Below are 19,066 nucleotides of genomic sequence, written 5' to 3'. Positions count from 1 at the left end.
CTTTAATCTCTCTGAGCCTTGAATTGACCCATAGATATAGTAGTTACTTTAAAAAAAAAAAAGAATTTTTAAGGCTATTATGTTCTAATCACTTCTGGACCTATGGAAAGACCAGTAAATAGTTTATAAATATTATTAACTCACTATTGTCTTAATAAAAAGAACAACAAATTCTAGATATATTATTGGATTATCCTCCTCCAAAGTATTTCTTCTCGTTCTCTCCCCACTTCCACTGCCACCAGCCCAGTTTAGGGCCATCTCCCTCACACCCGTCGCTTCTCTTTCTATAATAATAAGAATAGTGGTTGCTGTTCATGGTAGGCTCTGTGATAAGTACTTTCATTGACATATTTAAACCTCGTAGAAGGGGACTTTAAAGATGAGGATGCTAAGGCTCATAGGGCTGAACATCTACTGAGTGTCAACCATAGGTCAAGCTCTTTACTGAATGCTATCTCTGTATTATCTCATTCAGCCCTTATAATGACTATTTTACATGATACCCAGGACCAAATCATGGATTTAGATGTTCCGTACTTGCCCAAGGGTAGTAAATAGTGGAGTTAAAACCTCAGCCACCTCAACCACCACACCATACTGCTATTATTCTTAGAAGCATTAGTGCCACTGTCCTCATTTTACAGATGGAGTAACTGTAGCCCAGAGCTATTGAATAGTTTGCCTAAGATCACCAAACTAGTAAGAGGCAGAGGCAGGATTTGAACCTGGGTCTAATTCTAAAGCCTGAGTCACAAGCACCACACTCGGTTGCCTCCTTCTCTTTCCTTATTCACTTGCATCCCATCTGTAAATCAGGTCTCTCTTAATCCCTTCCTGAACACTAATTCTATTTTTCTTGCTATTCCTCTGCTCAGAAATGGTCTGTGTCTATTACTTCGGCCTGAAGTCTCTTATTTATTTGTTTGGACTTTTAAGGCCCTCTGAGGCCTCCTTCTGACCCCTAATCCTTGTTTCTAGAGTGCCCTGATCCCTCGCCCTGCTCAGTCAGCCATCTCCTTACCATCCCACCTGCATGCTAGACTTCTCCTGCCTCCAGGTGTCTTTCATCTTGTTCCCTTCATCTCTTCAAATAGCTTTTCCTGGATACCTAACCTGTGCTGCCAATCCTGTGATACCTATTTTGTGCTGGTGGAAAGCCTGAAATTCTCTAGGAGTCAAGCCGAATCCACTTTCTCTGTGCTGCTCCGGGCTACCCTCTTTGGGCAGCATCCCCTGCTCACTCCCTCTCCCATCTCAACTCCCTCCAGGGATAGGTGCAGTGTGGGGCCTCATTGTGGATTCCTGTAGGTCTCAAGTCGTAAGTGAACTCCATGAGGGCAAAGACCATGCAAAACAATCCTAAGCATATAGTAGTTGCTTAATAAGTAGGAACTGGATGAGTTATTAATTTGTGATAATATTTTTTCCCTCAAATCAGATTTTTATTATGTTAATTCTGAGTCCAGAAACACAAATTTTTGAAATGTTGATTTGATTTTTTGAAAGTGTTATTGTGCTTATTTTAAAGGCTAGTAAAACTGATCTTCTAAACTATTGCTATTCTCCTAGTAAATGTCCCTTCAACGGTAATGGAAGCCATGTGCAGACAAGACGCCCTGCAGCCCTTCAACAAGAGCAGCAAACTCGCCCCTGCCACCCAGCAGCGCTCCGTTGTTTTCCCCCAGACTCCGTGCAGCAGGAACTTCTCTCTCCTGGATAAGTCTGGGCCCATTGAATCAGGATTTAATCAAATCAACGTGAAAAACCAGCGAGTCCTTGCAAGTCCGACTTCCACAAGCCAGCTCCACTCGGAGTTCAGTGACTGGCATCTTTGGAAATGTGGGCAGTGCTTTAAGACTTTCACCCAGCGGATCCTCTTACAGATGCACGTGTGCACGCAGAACCCTGACAGGTAACCCTGACTCTCACTGCTGACAGTGTGTTTGCTTAGTGAGACCCACTGCTTGCCTTCCTGCCAACTTCTGAGCGCCTCCACAGGGGAAGCCCTGTGATAAGCGGTGCCTGCATTCTGGAAGGTCAGAGAGAAATGTGAGACCACTGCTTGACTTTCTTGCATGTAAGGGCTGCATGGACAGGTTGGTGGCTGCAGAGGGGAATCTGCACTTGCCTTCTAAACAGCTCCTTCCAAGCCTAAAAGGGAGAGAAATAGAAGGAATGTTTATGAATATCATAGATGGAAAAATGAGGTCAGGATAATTAGAATCCTCTCTGTCTTCCAAAGATAATATAGCTGGCTGCTCTGCTGCTGTCACAGTCATTTCAGGGTTCACCTCCAGTGTGCCGTGGGTATGAACTTAATTAAGTACCAAGAGGTAATGAATTGGAATTTTTTGCTTAGTACTATTTTTCTTCAGAGCATGCAAACCCATAAATCCTGCAAAGCTGTCAAAAGGAAATACCTACCCTGCTAGTGATGTGGAGGAAAACAGATGCCACTTATTCAATAAACTAATATCCACACAGAAGAAAAATGTTGACTAGATACCTCAGAGTCAAAGTTGGTTTGAAAGTTTGTCAATAAAGAGTTTTATGGCCATGAACTGAGGATGAAATTTAGCTGAACAAGTGAATTAAAATTTCAGGTGCTCTGACGAGTGGCACAGTAATATAATGGAACTATTATTTATGAATCAAAACTGGTTTATTCTACAGTTTTGATAGCTGGGAGTGCAAAAGACAAAAATCAAATTAATTCAAAAAGAAAGGATTGCTTGTGTTTTCTCTCTCCTTCATGTCCTATGAAAACTTGATTAAAAACCAAGTATCTAAGAATAGCATTCCAAATGCACTTTGAATATAAAAGCAGAAGATAATTTTTGAAGCTGGGGTAGGAGACTTGAAAGCAGGACTCTGGATTATTTTCTTAATTTTGTCACTAATTAGCTTTAAGCAAGCCACTTGGCTCTCCTCTCCTAATCATATACACCTGGCTCTTCCCTTCCAGCTCTGTGGGATACACAGTGTGCCTAGAAAACCCAAGCAAAGGCAGGGAGGATGGAGGTGTGGGGGAGAGGAAGTGGATATTTTATAAAATAATAATCATCAGTTACAGGATACATATGCTCTTACACATGCATACATCTTCATTTGTGCTGTTGGAAAAACCACTTGCTTGCTGTAGCTAATTAATGTTGAAACATTAATTAGGGCATTTAAGAAAGCTATGTCTTCACAATCTTTTATTTTCAATAGGGGAGCCCCCTGGTGAGAATATCAACAGACTTCTGCACATCTTAATACTCTTGGTGTAGAGGTGATACAAAAGTTTGAAAATGTTTTCCTCATTCAGAAAAGATTTCATTTTTCAAAATTTGCTTCCTTGCAAGTATACATAGAACCTCAAGATATATCTTTTCTGTTTGCAAAGCATTTTAGTAGTCTTTAAAATACAAAAGATGCATTAAAATCTTATTATAAACTTGCTTTTTAAATACAGTGAATTAAGATGTTTGGATCTATCTCATTTGCAAAAGTTCAGTATAATCATAACTAATCATGCCAGGTAAAATAATAGTTGAAAATTTCTGGATAGTAGAATTTTCAAAGTTTAGCTTTGAGGATGATATGAGCTGAATTTCTGCTGAATGCCATAAAGCAATGAAACTATTTCATGGTAAGTGGATACTGAAACAAATTGTTTTGCCTGACCTCGGTTACACTTAGAAAATCATATGTGTGTGTTATGATATCTGTCCTGTAAAAGAATAGTGTCATAATTTATAATATCCTTATGTATGGTAACAGAAAAAATATCTCAGAAACTAGAAAGCTTACATATTCAAAATACATTTCAGTGGTAAATGAATTGTTAGGTCTGTACTGATTCCAAGCTAATTTAGAGTTATTGGCAAAAATCTAGGTGGCCTGAGATGCCTGTCTTGTCATAGACCCTGATAGGCTTATTAGATTCAGATGTCCAAGTGTGGAATCGCCAGCCTTTCCCGATGAGGTGAAGAAGTGAGTACTTGGTATCTGGGAAGGAGCCAGAGTGGGATTAAATTACTGAAGCAGTGAATTCCTTCCCTGCACCTTGTTGGTAAAGACTTGAGAGATGGCCGGGCACAGTGGCTCATGTGTATAATCCCAGCACTTTGGGAGGCCGAGGCAGGCAGATCACAAGGTCAGGAGTTCAAGACCAACCTGGCCAACATAGTGAAACCCTGTCTCTACTAAAAATATAAAAATTAGCTGGGAATGGTGATGTGCACCTGTAGTCCCAGCTACTTGGGAGGCTGAGGCAGGAGAATCTATTGAACGCAGGAGGTGGAAGTGGCAGTGAGCTGAGATAGAGTCACTGCACTCTAGCTTGAGCAACAGAGTGAGACTTTGTCTCAAAAAAAAAAAAAAAAGAAAAAAGACTTGAGAGGTGTTACCATCAACTTCTTGAATAAGTTAAAGATTATTACTTCAAAAAATCAGTTCCTTTTATAAGCAAAGTAATAAAGTACAATGTTTCTTAGTTACAATGAGATGCTTCAATTGCATCATCACATGTGAGTTGATTGTTGAAGATCATGGGAAATAGAGGGAGATACCCAGTGACTTGGACTCCCTAGTTTCATTCTATATATATAATTAGTTTTAGTATAAAGGGCTAGAATGGCTCATTTCTGCTCCAGAACCCTGGATGCTCTGTTTGTACCATAAAGTTTGGAGGTAAAAGATAACTCTCCGTAATTTCTTAACCACATGGGTGAATAGCTAAATGGAAAAAATATTCAGAACTACAATAGAACATCAAATGAGTTCATGACAGTAGCTGCATTTGGAACCTTTTAATGGTTATTGGTTATTATGCACATGGGTTACAACTGCTGAATACAGGTTGAGAATCCCTTATCCAAAATTCTTGGGACCAGAAGAGTTTTTGATTTTGGGTTGTGTTGGATTTGGGATGTTAGCATTATACTTACTGGGTTAGCATGCCAGGTCTGAAAATCTGAAATCTAAAATATACCAATGAACATTTCCTTTGAGCATCATGTTGCTGCTCATAAAATTTTAGATTTTGGAGCATTTTAGATTTTGGATTTTCAGATTTGGGATGCTCAACCTATATACATATATTCTTTAGTGATTGATTCCATAGATCAGCTGGCTTTTAGTCTTTAGCAGTATACACCCATTCAGCCATTTACAGTGAAAAGGCTGAATAGTTAGAAAGCATTTTCCCTTGTTTGAAAAACTCAAAAGCTTTTATTTTGATAGAAAAGTCTTGCTAGAACCAGGGACAAGAAAGGCAAGAAAGGGGGACAAAGGAGACAAGGTCAGAAGGTAAAATAGAGTTTCAAACAAGTCCAAATTTGAAACAGGCCCTTGAATCTGAGGTCCAAATGATTTTTCACTCAATGGACTGAATATTTGGCCGTGAAACCCCAGATATTTGAACCTCCATCCAAGAGACTTTGTGTGTCTATATTCATGAGATTTTTCATGGGAGGTGTCATCAAAAAGCCTATGCCTTGATATAAAGGAAAGAAATCTATGTATGCTCAGGGATCTCAGTCTCATCATTTTTCACCACTGGGTTATTCACATTCAACACACACACACAAAAAATCGGCCTGACCTGGCAAAGTAGAAATCAATACTAAAGACAAAAACACACCCATGAAGGCCCAGGAGCCACAGAATTATTATTTCTTGATTTTGTTCTGTTAATATTATACAAAACTGAAAATCTCTTCCTCCTTTTTTCCCAGGTTACTGACTTTTTCTTTTCCTAAATAAATTCAAAGAGAAGAAGCTGTTGAGATCTAGATCAACCAAAATTTTGTTCAGGGACTTTATAAACATTTGGGTTTTACATCAGCTTATTGCCTAGGCCAAAGCAACTTTTCTTGCTTTTGCTCAAACCAGGAGTTAGAAATCCCTTTTCTCTTCCGGCTTTTTTTTCTGCAGAAACTCTCAACACTCCCACTGGGGCAGTAAGGTGGTGGGGGTATGTTCCAGAAAGGGGTAAGCAAAGCCTTCAATCACGGTGGATTGTTTTCTGACAAATATGTTCTCTTTTATTTTCTGCAGAAAGTGTGTTTATAATGCTGATTTTTATTTTGCATCCCTTTTCTTTTCCTTTCTCCTTTTTGACTGTGCCACACAGAGCAAGTCTGCCTTCAGCTTCCTGGGCACACCGTCACCTGTTCACGTTTGTGTTTTAAGCATCATTAAATGTGGTGGAACCAGAGGGTAGAATGACTTTAGCAGGGGCTCTCTGGTAGGAGGGGCCTGGAGAGAATTCATCTTCATAATAGTTGCTTAGAATATATCAGTGTTCTATGTCCCGCTTTTCCCCATGCCCCAAGTGTGAAGGTTATCTCCTTTCTAGCTTTGATGCTCTTCAGGCTCTTTGGTCTTGCACTTCTGTCACCATCCTGAAATATTTTTCTCCTTACATAGAACTAAGTTCTTTTCTCACTCCACACAGCCAGCAGTGACCTAAGTAATCTCCCTTTGAAGTCTTGGGAGATTTGCACTTGGGCTGGCTGATGTTGAGCAAAGAGAGAATGTGGCCCCAACTGAACACGTTTTGTCCTGGAGGCCATGGAAGAAAAATCAAAGCAGGATTAATAATTTTAAGCCAAACCATACTTAATTTTGTTAAATGTTTCATCCTTTTCCCATGTGTACACCAAACCTATTACAGATTCAAAGCAAATGAATTGCACATTTTACCGGAGTTATCTTTGGCAAAGGAGCTGCCAGTGACCAGGAGTGCCAGGGGATGTACAAGGTTGTCTCTCTGCCTTCATTCTGCTTAAACATTTACCAGCATTGATATATGCTAACTACCCAAATCTGCCCAGGTGGTTTCTGTTCTTCAGTTATTTCTTTCTTATATAAGGAGCACCTTTCTGTTTTTCATCAAGCTGGATATATGTGTGTCGGAAACAGCCACATAGAGCTATTTACATTTAAATTAATCCGAACTGAGTAAAATAGTACTTTAGGTGCACTCACCACACATCAAGTGTGCAGCAGTTGCATGTGGCTCGTGGCTCCAGTATTGGGTAGCTCAGATACAGAACAGCTCCATCATTAGACAGTACTACCAAAGCTCTTAAGTGGTAAAAAAGCCATAAGGTACTTGTGGTCATGAGATGCTATCCCTTTGTGAGACATGCTCATTGCCTTTGCTTTGAGAAGAATGAAATGCTTTGGAGAGAATAAAGTGCTTTAAAAAGAAGATTTTGGGGCTGGGCACAGTGGCTTACACCTGTAATCCCAGCACTTTGGGAGGGCAAGTTAGGTGTATAACTTGAGCCCAGGAGTTTGAGACCAGCCTGGGAAACCTGGTGAAACCCCATCTCTACAAAAAATATAAAAATTAGCTGGGCATGATGGCACATGCCTGTAGTCCCAGTTACTCAAGAGGCTGAGAGGTAGAAGGATCGCTTGAGCCCAAGAGTTTGAGGCTGCAGTGAGCCAAAATCACACCAGCGTACTCCAGCCTGGGTAACAGAGCCTGTCTCAAAAAATAAAAACAGTAAAAATAAAGAAGATTCCAATTTAGTTATGCAATGTCATGAGATCCCGGAAATAGTAAAGCTAAACCCAGCACTCATGGATGTCAGTTCTTACGAGTGTCTCTGAGTATGACACATCAAGGGAGCCAGAACTTCAGGACTGATTATATCCAAAAGTTTAATAATAAATTAACTCTTACCTTTTGGCCAGACATTGGAAAATTAATGGGAATGTTGGTTGTCAGAATAAAAAGCTGAGTAATGACAACAAATTCTGTGCCCCAAAGGTCCTTTGGCTGTAAATTAAGAGATGTGGAGTTAGGATGTGCTAATTGAAATGTGCAAACATAGTTTTAACTCCTGTGGCTAGTTGTCCCAAAAGAAGTTGTGATGCCTGAGATTCCAAAGTGATGATAATGTTTTCTAAGCTCTGCTGTTGGGCCTGAAAATTTAATTTTTGAATGTACTCCTGTGTCCTTAGGAAACCCTAGGGACATAACCGATTTTAAAATTACTTTTTGATCATTTGCTTTTATTCATATTTTTAAGGAAATATTGAAAATACAAGAAAAGAGGGTTTAAAGGAATCTTGTCTACTTACAGTATGACTTCTGTAATTTCTATGGGATAACTTTCTATAGATTTCTAGGCTGAAAAAGGCACTGCTATTATAGTGGCAGGTAAGGTACATGCTTCAGTTCTAAATTCTATACGAAATCAGCCTTGGCAAAGGTGAATGTGACCAGGTAGTCTAAAATCTTATTTTTCAATGTACCTAACAGTGAAGGAATATTGCTTCGCCTTTTGAGATTAACCAAAACAAAATTTGGTCCTATATTTTGGTACTAGATTTTCTTATTCTAAATTCTCAACTTTTTACCAACGTGTTTAAATTTTTAATATTCTAATGAGCATATATACACACGTACAACCACAGAAAACTCCATGTATAGAGAGCTAGTGTGTAGATGTGATGGAGAATAGAGATCATATTGGTGTTGCTGTATCCTGGGAGGCAAGAAATCTGTATTGCACAGATTTCTTGGGTGATGCACGTTTGTCAGTTACCTGAAAGCGAGAACAAGCATGATGAGATGCAAGAGATCAGCATCTTCAGTCCATTCCCCTTACCAGGTAGATGAGAAAACAGGTCAGGAAAGTTGAATGCTTGTCCAAATGCCACAGCTGATCAGAGTCAGGGGCCCTATCTCTACTGTTGTAGGCGCTTCCATTCATTCAAACAGAATTCTGCAAAGTTTTAAAAACTGTCCCATATAGGTCACTGCATCCCTAGCACATGCCTCTCAGGCTGGGGCTCCAGGCAAAGGTGATGTTTTAGAATCTGGTTTGCCTTCCATTGGTGTTGCTTCAATATAAGAATTCACCATAAGCCTCTCTGTGGTCATTTCTGCTCTCCTGTGTGTAGATCTTTGCCACCGTGAACTATTAACATAAAAAGGATGGATTGACTTCGGACTGTGAGAAATAAATCACCCCAACTTTTGACAGCAGAGTTAGAAAAAAAGAAAAGATTAATTGGTTTTATTTAGTGGCTTATTGTTTATTGTGATAGCTATTAAAAATAGATAACCAGAGGCTAATAAATGTTAATGGTCCCTTCACTATCAGAAAAATCAATTGTCAGTGGATATAGCATATATTAATAAATTATTTTGTTTATGATCTTCAATAACATTAAAAAAAAAATCCAACCTTGAGAGAATTATTTTTTCAGGAACGCTTTAAGGTTAATGTTTACCACAAAAGACAGGTTTGGCAGGAGGATATTTTCATCTATGTATAATTTTAATGGCTTTCAAAGGATTATTTTATAATTGTCATAAAATGCATGTGTAATTTGTCAAGATTGATAAACTCCTTACCAAAGACTTTTATATATTTCTTTGAAACTTGTTTGAGAGCAGGTAGATAGATTTCTAAATGTAAGTAATTAAAATTGTATAGTATTGAGTTATTGACCAATCCTGGGCTATTAATCAAGCTAAAAAATTCTACAATCAGGGCTCAGTGTGCTGAAGCCTGGTGAAATAATAGTATTTGTGTTCAGTGAGGCAAGTAGCCACAATTAAGCAGTTCACTTGACAAATGAGAGGGTACACTTTATTTTGCACTTAATTGAATTGTTGTACATGCTCGGTCACCACTGTCTCCTGGCCCTTCATTTTGGTTTCTGATCATTGGAGCTTATGCATTTGTTAAAGGTTGAGCAATTAAGTCTGTTTTCGCCATTGGTTTCTAAATGCAGCCAGAAATGTCTGGCCCACAAGCCAGGGCTTAGTGAATGCTGTTAATATCCCTCATGACAGATTGTTAATTATCCAAACAAAAATTTTGATAAACAAATTAGAACCCTGTCAAGGAATGATATGAAATAGCTTCGAATAGGGAAAAATCCCTGGGTTTTATATCACTCATCAGATTCTGCTTAAGTAAGCAGAAGAACTGTAGAGAAGACAGAATTTTAATCTATTTTATGAAAACCAAAAATTGATTTACTTCTCATGAGCTGGGAAGAATGTGCTCTGATAATCTTGCTAATTATCAGGTATTTGTCACCACTTCCTTCCATTTGCTTTTGCACCAGAGTCATCCTTCTGCAAGCATAGTGACATCCCATCATTTCTGTGCTGCTATAAATCATGCCTTGCTGCCAGATTAAACTGGGGAGGTGATGTTCAACAGAAAGATCTGATGGGTAAATATTTGGAGGGGGAAATAGTAGGTAGAAGTCAGGATTTCTTTGACAAGAGACATATCTGTGCAAAACCAGCGATTATGCTATAAGTCCACCACAGTTTAATATCTATTAAAACACACGTGTAACTTGCTGACTTGCCTGCGTGTTTACCTGGTACTGAGGATAAGGTCCAAACATCTTAGAATGACCTTAGCATCAAGAGCTTGTGTCCTGGGAGGACAGTTTATCCTCAGTTTTCTGAACTGACAGAGATAATAGCAACTGCTTTCTCTGTCCCAGAGGATTATCGTAAAGATTAAACTGGATAACTGATTTTAAAGCACATTGAAAAGATAAAAATGCCATGGAAGCATAAGAGACAATTATGTATTTTCTCTTGTAACATTCTGCTTAATGAAGTCTGTACTTTCACTGCTTACAAAAGTGCCCTAACATTTGCCTGAGGGAAGATAAACATAAGAAAGCAGGGGTTTCCAAAATGGTATGATTAGTACTGGAAAGGGATATTCATTTGGGAATTGATGTGTCTCTGCAGCTCTGTGAATTTTGTTCCTGTGGCAACAAGTAAAGTAGTGGGAATCCAGTGGCCAAAGCTCTGTGCTATGTCTTAGAAACTGTGAAAATGTCACCAAGAAGTTTTGGCCCCTTGTCATGTGATTCTGACTTCCACTGAGCAATGCAGAAAATAATGACCAGGCAGTCTGTTTCTTTGTTTCAGACCCTACCAATGCGGCCACTGCTCCCAGTCCTTTTCCCAACCTTCAGAGCTGAGGAACCACGTGGTCACTCACTCTAGTGACCGGCCTTTCAAGTGCGGCTACTGTGGTCGTGCCTTTGCCGGGGCCACCACCCTCAACAACCACATCCGAACCCACACTGGAGAAAAGCCCTTCAAGTAAGTAGCGGCTAGCCCTCCACCCTCTCTTTCTCTTAGCCTTTCCCAAGAGCCAGCAGTTGCATCAGCACAGTGCTGCCGGGCTTAGCCAGCTGGCAAAGGCTACTTGGAAGGCCAATGCCCAGGCTGTAGACAAATTTCCTTGTGTAGTGGCTGACATTTGAAAAATGAAGTAAGGAAACCTATACACTGGTCCTCACTCAAGTTTCCAACCTTGGTCTTGAGATGAATCTTCTGGATCTGTTTTCTCATCATTCAAATAAAGAGGTAGGAGTAAATAATTTGAATATTTGTTCAGTCTCTGATGATCTGTGTTTCTGGAATTTTATCTAGGAGCCACACAGAGCTCCTGTAGCCATCGGCAAGACTTATGATCATTGGAAAGGTGATCACAAGTTTAGAACATCAGAATAATCCCTTCCTGGAGAACTTGAACCCTTCAGGATTCTGATGAAATATATCCTCTTCTTTCCTATATGTTAAAGAGTTTGAACCTGTTACAGCAGCCAACTTGTGAGTTTTTAGTGTATACTTTGGACTTTAGAATTACCATGTTGGTGAAAAAAGAAAAAACCAAATCCAGAGTTCATTGACTATCTGAGGATTCGGGGAATGTGGAAAGAGATGGAATTGAATTCTAAGGGCTTTGGCAAGGTAATGGCATCTGAGCAAGAGAGTGTGTTTCTACACATGGCACACTCAACCAAATGGTGGACATCTGAATCATGCAAGATGGTCTGTTCATCCACTTGTTCACTTATTCATTCATTTACACATTCAGTTATATATGTGTTCATTCATTCAGCAGCTATTTACCGAGTATGTACGTTTGTGCTAGGCACCCTGCTAGGTACAAGAGATACAAAGGTGAATGAGGCTTAGCTGCTCCTCCCCTCCACCATCTTTGAAAACATCATAGTCTAAAGGGAAGCTCAATTAATAAATGAATTATAGGATGAACAGTACAACAGTAAGACATGTATGTATGATGTTTCACAGTAGCACAGAAATAGAGGAATCAATGCTATCTGGCAGAGATGGTAGTTCAGGTATGTTTTGAAGGATGAGGAGGAGCTTTCTAGGCATATGGATGGTGGGTGAAGGTAATTTCTGGCAGTTCAAACAACACATGGAAAGGCCTGAGAGTGTGAGTCAGCATGTGTGCTTGATCAGTGGTTTCAGAGGAGTCTTTACAGTCTGTGTGATGAACTCTTTTCAGTTCAACCCTATTACAGCTCTCTTCACACATTTGCTCTACTGGCTTTTTCTGTTTGAGAAGGAGAATTAAAAGAGTATAGAGTTGCCCCCTTATTTACCTACTGTAGGACAAGATCAAGCAAGAGAGGAAATGATTCAGGTAGTAGGAGACTAATCCCCTTGCTCAGTCTCAGCCAAGAAGCCTTCCCAGAGCCTTGTTACCCAGGATTTTCCGTCCAGACCTGCTGTCGTGGCGCACTGTTGTGCTCAGCCTGAGGCCAGGCTCAGCTCAGGAAACAGTCCTGTGGTCTGGGTCCTGCCTACCTCTCTGGCTGCCAGTGAAGGGAGAAACTCATCAAAGACAGTCATTTTCCCTCTTCTCAAGAATTAGTTACTTTATTCAGCATTCTTAACTATTCTCCAACATGGTTTAATTTATGGTATTAGTAATCAAAATAATGATCACTTTTGTTGCTGTACATAGGCGCAGCTTGTTCACTGCATAAGAGCATCTGGCTAAGGGGGCAGGATGGGGTCTAAAATCCAGTCTGTGCTATGCCAACCATGCTGTGCCCACTGAGGCTGCAGTAGCCCAAAGAGGGCATCTTTTTCTAATCCGCCCTAAAAGGCTGCATGGGCTAACACAGTCGTAGGAGTTCCTAATCACCAGTGCTTGTATGCTGCCTAGTGGACTTTGTCATCGCCCTCTGTCCTGAGTCCCGGAGGGTTCCCAGATTCTGGCTTCATCACTGCTCTGGAGGAGGGCATTGGCAGTGAATGGCACATTGCCTGTGCCTTTGAGTAAGAGAGCTTTTCAAAAGCAGAGATACAGGAGGGTTCAGGATCCTTCTGGCCCCTTATATTAGAAAGGGCAGCCAGACAAATACAGTGCCAAGAATCAGATTGATTTTTATCTTGTTGCTGTGTAAATAGATTTTAGTAATTAATTGAAGAGGTTTCAGGGTCAAAATGGGAAATAGATTTCTATTAATGTTAAGGTGTTACTTATGTGTAACCCTGTTGACTCCACTCAATATTTTTCCTTTAACATCTGTTTTTGTCATGTTTCCAATAGAGTTGCCATTTGAACTTCATTTTAATTCATCAGATAGTATTTGAAGTGCTTTGATGATTGTATTTTTCTCTTTCCAAAAATAAGTTTTGTAATCATACTTACTTTCATCTGGAAAAAAGAAAAAAAAAGAAACAACCAAGGTCGTTGGCTTAAATTCCATGTATATTGTTTAGTTCCTTCTGTTCCTCCTCTTATCTAGACAGCCACCTGCTGTAATTTTTTTTTAAATTTTTCGAATAGCTATTCCCAGGGGAGAGCTGAATGTATGCTTATTTTGAAAGTGCAATATTTAAACATCTTCTAGGAAACGACACGTTAAATCCTTTAGTGTGTATGACCAGGTCTTTTAGAATTGATCTATCCCAAGGGAATTTTGGGAATCTTCCAAGCATAACTCATGGATATTCATCCCATGGACATTTGTAAATATTATGAAGATATCCTTTTACAAGCTTATAAAACAAACATGCAAAAAAACTGTTTCTTCGAAGATTAGTCGACAAAATGGGTTTCTCTACAACAGTTAATTTTACTACTTCAACTAATGGGTATTGGCTTAAACAATGTTTCAAAGAAGGAGAAGAATCTTGTAAAGGCACGCAACCCTCAACTGTATGTCTTGGGCTCAGGAGGCCTTTACAGAATTCTCAGGGGTAAGCTGAGATTGAGCCTGCCACGTCAGAGAAAGCTCTTTCCAACTTCTAAAATCTTCTGCTGAGAAGTGGTTTTTGAAGGCATATCAAGATTACTGCAATCCAAAGAAGGCTGGAGAAGATTTGGCATGAAGAGGTCAGAGTTTCAATCCAGGCTTTGCCTCATATCTGATTGGCTGAAATTCCAAGGAAAGAATCCATCTCCCAAGTTCTGGGTAGATGATGGGCCTGTCAGCGGCTACCCTAGGCTGTAGACTTAGGATTTCTAAGACAAAGGAGCATGTACAAAAAATAAAAATCAGAGGATCATGTGGAAGGTCTTGGCTTTCAGTTTGCTCTATGATACTGGAAGTCATGGAAAACAAGGAGCAAGATATCATTAATAGCAATGGCCAAGCATTTTATTGCAGGCAGGCAGGCAGGAAAGAAGGAAGTAAGGAAGATAGTTGGCAATCTAAAAATGATTATTTGCAGCAAGGACTCCTTCCTCCTTCTGACTGAACAGAGTGTCTTGAGATTTCAGTGGGCTACTCTGCTCTGCCTGAGAGGCTTTCTGAATCAGGGAAGCTGAGAACAGGCCAGGATTTTCCTTAGGAGGAGTTCTTCATTATTGTCAGAAGCAGGGAGAATTATTCATTGCTATGTTCTTGCTGCATTCAAAAAAATGGAGTTTTTGAAAAAAAAATTAAAGGAAATTCTGAAGAACATCTAATATTTGAACAAGAAATAGGCAAAATTAAAGCAAATCCAAGAAGCAAATCAGTAAATATATATTGAACATATCACACATACAAAGCCCTGTGCAATTTGGTTCAATTCAAAAAGTATTTTGTGACATATTATAGAGGCACAGAAAACTTTTTGCCGGTTTTCTGTGGTAACAGAACTTTACATCCTTTGTTAAGCTCCTTGTACATATAATCCAGTCAACCATCATAGTAAGTAAAGAAGGATCTCAAGCCTTAGAAATAATTCTCAGATGCTCACTATGGTATAATAGAAAGCTGAGGAGTTTCTTTTTGCTGAAATACTTGGTAGACTTTCCACTTCATCTTCCTGAGATGCTCACCTCAAGGCTGTGGCATTAGCACCTACGCTAAGGGAAGGCACAATGAAGGCCCTGAGTGCAAGGGCGACTCTCCCTCATGACACATTACCTGCATCTTTCTTTCCTTCTTATTCTGTTACACTGCACAAAGTCCAGGCTTAGAGATGCCCCTGCCAGTCAGTCATCTGGGATTGTAATTCAGGGTTAGTTTAGATGCCAACCAAGTGAAGTCTGGCTCTAACTTCTGTCCTTGTGCTGATTAAACTATGAAAATATTTTGTGGAAGAGATTTCTCTAAAATGTAAGATGATGAACATAAAACTGAAGTCCTTCCCTTATTTTAAAAAAATATTTTTATATCTAGCTCTTACTTCCTCAAATATATAAATTGTATTCTTGTCATTCCCAAACCACGTAGATATTATTTCTAGTAGCCTTCTTTCCTCAAGAAGGAGAAATCCCTGAGAAAAAATAAATTAAGGTAATTTCTACACATCTGCTTATATTTTCAACTCATATTTGGTGCACAGATGGCTCTAGAAATGATTTTTCTGGAATACTCTTCTTACGAACCCTATATATTGGACAAAGTTTCTGACCGTTAACAAATTGTTCCATGTGTGTAAATATCTGCAGTGCATTTAGGCAAACACTTGAGAAAAATGTAACTCTCCTGTTAATGTCTCCATCTAATCTGAATGTTTAAATGTTATACACAGACATACACTTTTGCCTTATAGAAGTACTAAACTGCCAACTCATGTATTCCTCGTATTCTAATACACAAGATTAGAAATGCAAAACCATGACCCCGGTACATTTTCATTCCTCACAATTGTTCAAGCTACTCTACTCTCTTTGAAATTGATTCTAGAGCTTTAAGATAAAAAAAAAGGAATATAATAATTTGAAAGTTTGTCAAGCAGTGAAAGGTAGTATATTTTGACACACTAATCCAGTAACTAATCAGTTTTCTAATAAACAATCAGCAGTTCGCTAACGTGTCATCAGCACGCCAGGAGCTCTGGAGAGGGGATGAGCTGCCCACGGACATTAATGAATACACCAAAAATCGTTAAGTGATCAATACTTCTGAGTTATTTTCATTGAGCTGATAGGTCTGATACATTAAAGCTGACATTATACATTTGTCAAGATCACAGTGCAGTTTTTAACAGTGGAAGTGGCTGCTAAAAATATTCCCTGAAAGACAAATCAAGAAACACAACTTCTTCCCCTTAACACACTCCACTGTACAGGAGCCCTGAAAAATCTAAATGTGAAGTCAAGCTCCTGCCTCCCAATGTTCAAAAACATGCAAGAATTCCCAGAGTGGATGGATGTGTCCTACTTTATAGGTACTTATTTCCATGACAGGGTACTCAATATAATGTGCTAAAGAGGAGAAAGAGAGGAATTGCCTAACAGATAACAGGGCTTGTGGCTTTCTTGTCTGTGTTAAGGCAGGGTTACTATGTCATGGTGGCTTTTGCCACAGTCGTAGAGCAGGGACTCACAAACTGGAGGTTGCATTATTTAAAAGTGAGACAATTGTGTGTAGTTCTTCTTAAATACCTTTTCTTTCAAAGATTTGAGGAAAGGGCATTAGGGCTGGCTGAGATGGCGTCTGAGCTGTATTAGATGCTGGGCCAGTGCTTTGGGCAGCCCAGGTAAGTGAGGTAGTGATGGAGCAGTCACTGTCTGTGCCCAGCCAGCTGCCACAGTTAATCTGTGGGTATGTGTATATACACACACAACCACAGACAAGCAGCCAGGGACAACATCCACAGAAAAACAACAGGCTCCCATTAGATTCTGAGTGTGTGTTCTGCTTTTTGTAGATTGAGTAGCCACCAAGCTAGTCAGGGAAGGTTGTTTGGAAGATATGGACATGGGAGATAGGGAAGGACTCAGGGTCTCTAGATTACAGTCTTTGTTTGTTTCTCCTTTAAGAAGAGATAAATCTTGAAGTGTGACATTTTCTCCTCATCAGACACACTGCCCTTAATTCTAGCCCATATGTATAATTCTTTCTCCTGTGGCACTGCAAACTCTAGTTTTATAAATTATTTTAACCCTAAGTTTGGTTGGGCTGTGACATTGTAACCAGCTTTTGCAAAAAAGCCACCATGCCTACTGCCCCTCACAATCACTGCAATCTAATGTATTGCTTCCTCTAGTTTCCAAATTCCAAGATGATCACTCTTTGGCCGCTGTTCTAAAGGGAGTAGAATTCCTGATTGTAAATTAGCAGTAGGTGAAATTCTATTTGTCATCAATTTCTCTTTGGGGTTACAGAGCAGAAAACTGCAGACAAGCTGCTCCTTTGATGGCTCACTCCTAAAAATCTCTTTTTGTTCTTTATCTATTTGAACTGACAGTGATCAGAGCTGCAGCAGGACAGGGCTCTCTGGAGAAATCACCTTCCCCCTGCCTATTGACAGATCCCTCTGTTCTGCGTCAGACGGGCTTTGTCCCATCACAGGCATCCAGGCCTTGGAAGGAGCCACCAATTAAACCTCTTGAGCCGGTAAAATCTGAAGCCACTTTGGAGTGTCTGTTCTGATTAGGCAGGATGAGAGGAAGCCCATCACCCTGCAGGCCCCGCTCCCTGGTCTCAATTTTCTCTCTTGCCTCCACCAGGTGCGAGAGGTGTGAGAGGAGCTTCACGCAGGCTACCCAGCTGAGCCGACACCAGCGGATGCCCAATGAGTGCAAGCCAATAACCGAGAGCCCAGAATCAATCGAAGTGGATTAACTGATTGACTGGTTGGAATTAAACTGCAAGGAAAGTCATGATTAAATGTCACGGACACTTAAGCAAAACCAAAGATTTCCTCTGAGCAACTTTCAATCAGTCCCAGAAAACCAAAAGCAGTAGTAAAATAAGTAAGATATTAAGAGATATTGATCCTGGCATGGAAGTCAGACCAGGAAAGAGATTATTTATTTATGACTAGAGATGAGACGTATTTCGGTGGACAACTAACCTGGGATGGCTAACATTTCCGGTCCCACCATGTATTTTGCTTTGTTTCTAAAAAGCTTTTTAAAAACTGTTATTTAATACCAAAGGGAGGAATCGTATGGGTTCTTCTGCCCACCATTGTGACTAAGAATGCACAGGGACTTGTTTCTCGTTGCACCTTTTTTTTTTAGTAGCATGTTTCATGGGGACCCACTGTACAGCCCTTTCTTCTGCTGTGTCAGTTTGGCCTGGCCTGATGCTGGCTGCCCCAGCGGGGACCACGGAAGCAGAGCAAGAGCCTTCGCAGAGTCAGTGCTACCTTCAGCCCCAGACGCATCCCATTTCCGTGTCTTCCATGCTCACTTCTCATGCACTTTTTACACCGTTTCTTCCAAACAGCCTGGTCTTGATTCAGGAGAGTCTGGAAAAGGAAGTACATGGTTTCAGTTTCAAAATTCAAAGGAAAAAGCTGAGGACTTACTTTGTCCTGTCAAGATTACAAGAACGTGTAAGATGTACGGAACTTCATAATATGTTATATTGTTCCAAAGCAGCTCGTTGAGAAAACATTGTTTTCAATAACATTTTAGCTTAAAAAAAAAAAAAAAAAGAAAACAAAAATAAAGTTCTTTGGTCTAAGGCTGGAGATAAGGCGTTAGGCTTCATGTAATTTTTTTAGTTGTTTCTGTGAAAGTGTTGATCATGTGAACAAAAATAGTGCCAAACCCCATTGTCAAGACCCTTTTAGCAGTTTTTCTTCCTCATACGGATGAACCCCAAGAGTCCCCTTTCTTCTCTCCTGAGTGTGGAGGGAGCATTTCTACAAATACAGGTGAAAATAGCCCAGACAAGGAGACTTTGAGAGGAGGAACCATGGAGAAGATTGTGGTTAGAAGAGATAGCCCAGGAGCAGCTAGTTTTATCAGTGGAATCACCTTTTCTTTTCTTGAGATTGATTAATTGAAAGAGAAAGAATTCTGTATACAATTTCACTATTCTTGAGTGTTTAGAAAGTGAGTTTAAT

At 39.9% G+C, this 19,066-nt stretch overlaps 1 protein-coding gene across 1 annotated transcript in view; it reads left to right on the top strand.

Annotated features, from left to right (window-relative positions):
* PRDM6 (PR/SET domain 6) overlaps window positions 1–18,688 on the top strand; it is a 94,980-nt gene extending 76,292 nt beyond the window's left edge. The window contains exons 6-8 of the mRNA XM_017531842.2: window positions 1,573–1,915; window positions 10,925–11,101; window positions 17,718–18,688. Of these exons, the coding sequence (XP_017387331.1) occupies window positions 1,573–1,915; window positions 10,925–11,101; window positions 17,718–17,832 (635 nt within the window). The 3' untranslated portion in view covers window positions 17,833–18,688. The remainder of the gene's footprint in view (window positions 1–1,572; window positions 1,916–10,924; window positions 11,102–17,717) is intronic.
* Window positions 18,689–19,066: the final 378 nt, after the last annotated feature.

Source organism: Cebus imitator, unplaced genomic scaffold (assembly GCF_001604975.1).
Source record: "Cebus imitator isolate Cc_AM_T3 unplaced genomic scaffold, Cebus_imitator-1.0 Scaffold74, whole genome shotgun sequence".
In the NCBI taxonomy this organism is placed as follows: Eukaryota; Metazoa; Chordata; class Mammalia; order Primates; family Cebidae; genus Cebus; species Cebus imitator.
This window is presented reverse-complemented; position numbering and strand designations above follow the sequence as displayed.